This window comes from Lupinus angustifolius, unplaced genomic scaffold, assembly GCF_001865875.1.
Source record: "Lupinus angustifolius cultivar Tanjil unplaced genomic scaffold, LupAngTanjil_v1.0 Scaffold_5_208, whole genome shotgun sequence".
Classification (NCBI taxonomy): Eukaryota; Viridiplantae; Streptophyta; class Magnoliopsida; order Fabales; family Fabaceae; genus Lupinus; species Lupinus angustifolius.
In genome coordinates, this window is record NW_017717418.1 from 54,591 (window position 1) to 62,127 (window position 7,537).

Here is a 7,537-nt window from a genome sequence, read left to right on the forward strand (position 1 = left end):
GTAGTAGATACATGTTAATATTCATTAATGACTATTCAAGGAAGGTGTAGATCTTCATTTTAAAACACAAAAGTGAAGCATTTGTAAAGTTCAAACAGTAGAAAACCTTGATCAAAAAGCAAACTGGGAGAAAGATCAAGAGACTGACAACTGACAATGGTATAGAATTATGCAGCAGAGAATTCGAATTTTTTTGCAAGGATCACGGTATTGTCAGACATTATACCATGAGACACACTCCACAACAAAATGGACTTACAGAAAGAATGAACAAAACCTTACTTGAAAGGACAAGATGTATGTTGTCAAATGTTGGATTGTCAAAAGAATTTTGGGCGGAATTTGTCAGTACAGCTTGTTACTTGATCAACAGATGTCCATCAATGACCATTGGTTTCAAAACTCTAGAAGAGATGTGGTCGGGTATTCTGACAAATTATGAAAATTTTATGATATTTAGTTGTCCTGCATACGCTCATAACAAAGAAGGAAAACTTGACGCAAGAGCATTGCAATGCATTTTTCTTGGATATCCTGATGGTGTGAAAGGATATAAGTTATGGTGGCCACAGAAAAGAAAGTGCATTATAAGTATAGATGTTACTTTTAATGAAGTTGGAATGCTAAAGCCTCATACAGAGTCATCAAGTGAAAATAAAGATCCTAATATCTTGAAGAATATGGAGTTTGAGGTGGAGCCAACAAAAGAAAAAACACTTGATCGAGAAGAAGAAGTCCATGATGCATATACTGATACTGATATCTCTCAATTACAACATTATTAGTTGGGTAGGGATAGGAAAAGGAGACATATAAAACCTCTAGAAAAGTATGGCTATGCTGATATGGTGTCATACGCTCTAAATGTTGCAGATGATATCAATAATTGTGAACCACAATCATATGAAGAAGCTATCAACAAAAAAGAAGCTTCCAAATGGATTTCTGCCATGACATAGGAAATTGAGTTTCTTCATAAGAATCATACTTGGGTTCTTGTGAAGTGGCAAAGGCTCAAAAGATTGTTGGATGTAAACGGGTCTTTAAGAAGAATGAAGGAATCCCTAGGGTTGAAGATGCAAGATCCAAAGCACAATTAGTGGCCAAATATTTTACACAAAGAAAAGGCATTGATTTCAATGAAGTTTTCTCTCCTATGATAAAACATAACTCTATTAGCATCCTACTTGCAATTGTAGCTCAATTTGATCTAGAACTTGAGCAACTAGATGTCAAAACAACATTCTTGCATGGTGAGTTGGAGGAAAAAATCTACATGAAACAACCTGAAGGATTTGGAGTTCAAGGGATGAAAGATCATGTTTTCTTTCTGAAGAAATCTTTATATGACCTAAAACAATCTTCTAGACAATAGTATCAACGATTTGATACCTTCATGCTTGAAAATGATATTTTAGAAGTGAACATAATAGTTGCGTCTACTACAAGAAGCTTGCAAATAAGTCATTCATATATTTGCTTTTATATGTTGGTCGCATGTAAGAACATGTCAGAAATTAGAAACTTGAAAGCTCAATTGAGCTCAGAGTTCGAAATGAAGGACTTAGGAGCTGGAAAGAAAATTCTGGGAATGGAGATTCAGATGGATAGAAAGGAGGGGACACTCTTTTTGTCACAAAAGAAGTACATTGAGAAAGTGTTGGAACGCTTTGGTATGCAAAATGCTAAACCAATCACTACTCCATTGGCGACTCATTTCAAACTTTCAATAGCCTTGGGTCCACAAACTGAGAATGAAAAAGAGGATATGTCAAGTGTACTTTATGCTAGTGCAATTGGCAGTCTCGTGTATGTCATGATATGCACTAGACCAGATATTGCACATGCAATAAATGTAGTAAGCAGATATATGACAAATCTTGGTAAAGTTCACTGAAAGGTTGTAAAGTGGGTTATGCCTACCTAAAAGGTACCACAAATATAGGGCTTTTGTATGGTAAAGTCAAAGATGTTGGAAACAAGATCACTGGATATGTTGACTCAAATTATGCTGGAGATCTAGATAAGCGAAGATTGCTCATCGGATATGTCTTTACACTGTGTGGTTTTACTATTAGTTGGAAAGCAACACTACAATCAATTTTTGTTTTGCCTACAACTGAAGCAGAATACATCGTAGTAATAGAAGCTATAAAGGAAGCCATTTGGGAGAAAGGTCTAATGGAAGAGTTGGGTATACAAATCGAAGAAACAACCATCTACTATGATAGTCAAAGTGCTATACATCTGATAAAGAATCCAATGTATCATGAAAGAACTAAACATATTGATGTTCGAATGCATTTTATCAAAGACATGGTGGATAAATGAGTTGTTAGAGTTGAGAAAATACCCACTGTAGATAAGTTGGAGATTTATTGAATATTGGCTAAAAGAAAAAGATAATGAAAAGACTTTCTTGAGCCAAATAAAAAGGAAGTGGTTAGAGATCATTTTGAAGAAAGTGAAAATTTCTAGCCAATTAAAAGAAGTGGATATGGTGAAACCATCATCAATGCTCTTTTCCTTTGGCCACATAATCTTCAAGAGCTTTGGCTATAAATAAGAGTGTTTCAGGCCATTGTAAGACACATCAAATACTTAGCTTAGTGCATATTCTCTCTTCTTGTTCTCTTGTTCTAATAGTGTGAGAAATACTTGAGTGAGAATGAAATTGAGTGTACTTGGGATTTATGAAGTGAGTGAAACACTTGTAGTTCTCTTTCATCATATTGGAATAATTCTTGTTGCTCTTCAGCTATGGACATAGGCAAATTGCCAAACCACATTAAATTTTCGGTGTCATTTTCTCTATTATATTTTCTCAATGGGTCTTCCGCTCCAGCAGACTCTTTCCAAGAGTGTTAACATTTTAGTTACAACTCTTACACCATCCAAAACAAAACAATATATTCATTCATATAACATGAGGCATTTCTTACACATTCTACATATCGCTCATTTAAATTGATGTGGCAACAATATTACGGTTGTGATTAGCACCACAACCACATCACACTGCAATTGTAGTAAGACCGAACACAATGATATGGATGTATCGAGCTGCAACACAACGGTATCAGACTGCTTTGAGCCACATCAGGCTACATTAGACTGCATCAGGCCGCATTAAATTGAAAAATATTTTTTTAGTTATAAAATAATTCACACCACAATCAGTTGACAATGACTGCAATGATTTAATATGATCACAACCCCAATTTAAAACACTGCTAAATATTTTCATGATGGAAGGCGATGCGCCATGCCCCTAAAAAGCCCCTAAAAACAATGATTTTGAGGTTCCAATGGCAAACAACATTGGGCAGATTAGAAATACCTGATATGACACTACAAGAAAAGTTTGTGTTAGTCACACTTAAAGAGCCACATTAAATGGCCTGTGCCAAAATTAACCCTCCGTTTCTTTATTTTTCTTACTTCTTCTTCTTCATTTCTTCATTTTTCTTTCTCCTCCCTTGTTTCTTCATTTTTCTTTTTCATTCACCCTCTTTTCTTCATTTTTCTTTATCCATCTCCTTCAAACTGAAACTCTCCCTAACATTCGAGAACTCTCATTCCTCCTCTCTCTTTGGCGGATCTCAATTTCTACAAATCCCATGTTAAATATATTGTAAATATATTACTGAAACAAGATAAATAGTTTCCTATTTCATAGCCTTCTGTTATAGCATATATTTGATAGCCTTCTGTTATGGCATATGTTTAGTATACTGTTTCCTAGTTTGTAGCCTAACGTGAAGGCATTTACATTGTATATATTCTGACCAAATCAATGAGAATGGCAAGGAAAACATTCCCAATTCTAATATGGTATCAGACTAGGGTTCTTCATCCTCTTCCTTCCGCAGGCCCTAACTCTGTGTTTCCTTATTCCCTCCTTCTCTCTTTTCTCTATCTTCATGGCTTCCAACAAATCCTCCTTTCATCCTGCTCTTGCTGTATCAAACATCAAGAATCATGTTTCACGTGGGCTGAACTCTTCAAGATTCACGCACGATCAACCAAGGTGCTTGATCATATCCTTCCTCCGGCCAACAGCACGGCGACGGCTCCTTCTACTGCCGAAGAGAAGGAGCTTTGGTCCACTTTGGACGCCACGGTTCTTTCGTGGATTTATGCTACCATTTCTAGTGACTTACTGCACACCATTATCGAGCCCGATTCAACGGCTATGGAAGCTTGGGATAGATTGCGTGATATATTCCAGGATAATCAACATTCTCGTGCTGTTGCCTTGGAGCAAGAATTCTCTGCCACTTCTATGGAGAATTTCTCAAATGTCTCCTCTTATTGTCAACGTCTCAAATCAATAGCAGATCAGCTGAAGAACGTTGGGGCTCCGGTGTCTGAAAGTCGTTTGGTATTGCAACTGGTTGGGGGTCTTGCACCACCGTACCGTGGAGTGGGTACGTTGATCCGCCAAAGCAACCCTCTACCACCCTTTTACAAGGCTCGGTCCATGCTCACTCTTGAGGAGGCTGGTTTGGCAAAGGAAGCAGCCACTGAGTCTGCTTTGCTCACCGCTTCGACTGATGATGGGTCCCCACACACTGCAAAATCTGGACAGTCGACGGGAAAAAATGGTTCGCACCATTCAGGCGGTGGACGGCGCAATCATGGGGGTGGTCGCAAGAATGGAGGAGGCCGGTCCTCCACTGGCAGTAAGGGCGGTGGTCGGGGGCAGTTTTCTGGTGGTCCAGGGAGCACCATTTCTCCGCCTTGGCAGCAGCATGGCCAAAGTGGCAACCGTCCTCCGCAATGGCAGCAGCAACAACCTGTTCCATGGGGCTGGTATAATCCACACTGGCCTATTCCTCCATGTCCTTTTCCTACTCAAGGCTGGGCTCGACCCAATACTCCTCCGCATCGCCAGGCAGGTATCCTTGGTCCTAGACCACCTCAACAGGCTTATGTGCATCATGCCGTATCACCTGCATCTCTTGAGCAGTCTAATTTGTATGCTCCCACCGATATTGAGACAGCAATGCACACTATGTCCCTTCAACAACCAGATCCGTCATGGTACATGGACACCGGTGCTACATCTCACATGACTTCTTCTATCGGTAATCTCTCGTCTTATTTTAATTTGAGCAATCATCCAAATAATAACATTATTGTTGGTAATGGTCACACGATTCCAATTCATGGCTATGGTCACACGAACTTGTCTTCCCCATGTCAATCCCTCTCCCTTAAAAATGTTCTTCATGCTCCTAAACTGATTAAAAATCTTGTGTCTGTTAGAAAGTTTACAAAAGATAATTCAATGTCTGTGGAGTTTGATCCTTTTGGTTTTTCTGTGAAGGATTATCAGACGGGGATGTCAATAATGAGATGTAATAGCAGCGGTGATCTGTATCCTATGTCCTCTTCTCCCAACATTCCAGCTTCCTCCTCTACTTTTGCCGCCATCACACCTCAGCTTTGGCATGATCGTTTGGGTCACCCAGGGTCTCCTATCTTAGATGTGCTTAGAAAAAATAAAAGCATTGATTGTAATAAACTTTCTAGTTCTAGACTTTGTGGTTCATGTGTTCTTGGGAAACATATTAAGTTGCCTTTTGTTAATTCCTCTTCCAATACTACTATGCCATTTGATATTTTACACAGTGATCTATGGACCTCTCCAATTTTGAGTTCTTTGGGACATAAATATTACATTTTATTTCTTGATGATTTTTCAAACTATTTATGGACTTTTCCTTTGGGTCGGAAATCGGATGTGTATGAAATTTTTTTGGCTTTCAAAACTCATATTTCTACTCAATTTGAGTGTAATATCAAAAATGTTCAATGTGATAATGGTGGGGAATTTGCTAACAAGTCTTTTGAGCAGTTTTGTCAAAAACATGGCATGTCATTCCGGATGTCGTGTCCACACACTTCTTCTCAAAATGGGAAAGCCGAACGCAAGATTCGAACTATAAACAATATGTCTCGTACTCTTCTTGCTCATGCATCTCTTCCTTCATCCTTTTGGCATCATGCTCTCCAAATGGCAACCTATCTTCTTAATGTACTCCCAAGTAAATTGTTGGGTAATAAGTCTCCACTAGAGGTTCTTTACAAAAGGGTTCCTTCTTATGTTCATATCCGGGTTTTAGGTGTTTGTGTTACCCCCTCATTCCATCCACCACTATTAATAAGTTACAACCACGGTCTACTCCTTGCGTCTTCCTCGGGTATCCAACCAATCATCGTGGCTACAAGTGTTATGATTTATCCTCTGGAAAAATAATTCTTTGTCGCCATGTATTGTTTGACGAACATACTTTTCCTTTTGGTAGTATACATTCCCTCAAACCACATACATATGATTTCCTTGACACAGGTTACTCTCCATATGTCATTCACCATCTTCAACAAAGTACTCCCACTCCTACGACTCAGTCCAACGTGCCACGTGAGCCCGTTTTCCCCATCATGCTAGGTGACTCCCATTCACCTTCTGCGTCCCTTTCCTCACCTACTGCCCAAACACATATTAATCCATCTCCTCCTCCTAGTCCTATCCAACCGCCTAGAGTTGTGACCCGTAGCCAGCATGGGATATATAAACCCAATCACAAATATTCCCTGCATACTACGTTTGAGAGATCTCCGTTGCCTCGCAATCCGATTGAGGGACTTCGTGATCATAATTGGAAAATGGCCATGGATGATGAATATGATGCTCTTATTAAAAATAAGACGTGGGAGTTGGTGCCCCGTCCTCCACATGTTAATGTCATTCGTTCCATGTGGATTTTCACTCATAAAGTCAAATCTAATGGTGTTTTTGAGAGGCATAAAGCCCGTCTTGTAGGTGATGGGAAAACACAACAGATTGGCTTTGATTGTGGTGAGACTTTTAGTCCGGTGGTGAAGCCTGCTACGATCCGAACTGTTCTTAGCCTTTCACTTTCGAAGGCATGGCCTATTCACCAATTGGATGTCAAAAATGCTTTCCTTCATGGGGAGTTACAGGAAACAGTGTATATGCATCAACCATTGGGTTACAGGGACCGTAATCATCCAGATTATGTTTGTCTCTTACGTAAGTCATTGTATGGTCTCAAACAGGCACCCCGCGCTTGGTATAAGCGTTTTGCTGATTATGTTTTCTCTATTGGGTTCGTTAATAGCATATGTGATACTTCTTTATTCATTTTCCACAAAGGGTCGGCGGTGGCTTATATTTTATTATATGTTGATGACATTATTCTTACTGCTTCTTCTGATGCACTGCGATGCTCTATCATGGATCTTCTTAGTTCTGAATTTGCTATGAAGGATCTTGGTCCTCTAAATTACTTTCTTGGCATTACGGTAACTTGCAATAAAAGTGGTATGTTCCTTTCACAGCACAAGTATGCCAAAGAAATCATATCGCGGGCAGGGATGACTTCGTGTAAGCCCTCTAAAACACCAGTTGACNGAATTTGCTATGAAGGATCTTGGCCCTCTAAATTACTTTCTTGGCATTACGGTAACTCGCAATAAAAGTGGTATGTTCCTTTCACAGCACAAG

The 7,537-nt window shown here is 39.3% G+C and overlaps 1 protein-coding gene across 1 annotated transcript; it reads left to right on the plus strand.

The window, feature by feature from the left end:
- The first annotated feature begins 3,718 nt into the window (after window positions 1–3,718).
- On the plus strand, window positions 3,719–5,621 carry LOC109337397. Its single transcript, XM_019574360.1, has 2 exons — window positions 3,719–5,090; window positions 5,333–5,621. Exons 1-2 carry the CDS (start codon window positions 3,797–3,799, stop codon window positions 5,365–5,367), a joined length of 1,329 nt encoding a protein of 442 aa, XP_019429905.1. The 5' UTR covers window positions 3,719–3,796; the 3' UTR covers window positions 5,368–5,621.
- Window positions 5,622–7,537: the final 1,916 nt, after the last annotated feature.

Coding starts and splice junctions, on each gene's coding strand:
- LOC109337397 (XM_019574360.1), top strand. CDS start 3,797: ATGAGAATGGCAAGGAAAACATTCCCAATTCTAATATGGTATCAGACT. Junction 5,091..5,332: donor TCACATGACTTCTTCTATCG/GTAATCTCTCGT, acceptor TTTTCTGTGAAG/GATTATCAGACGGGGATGTC.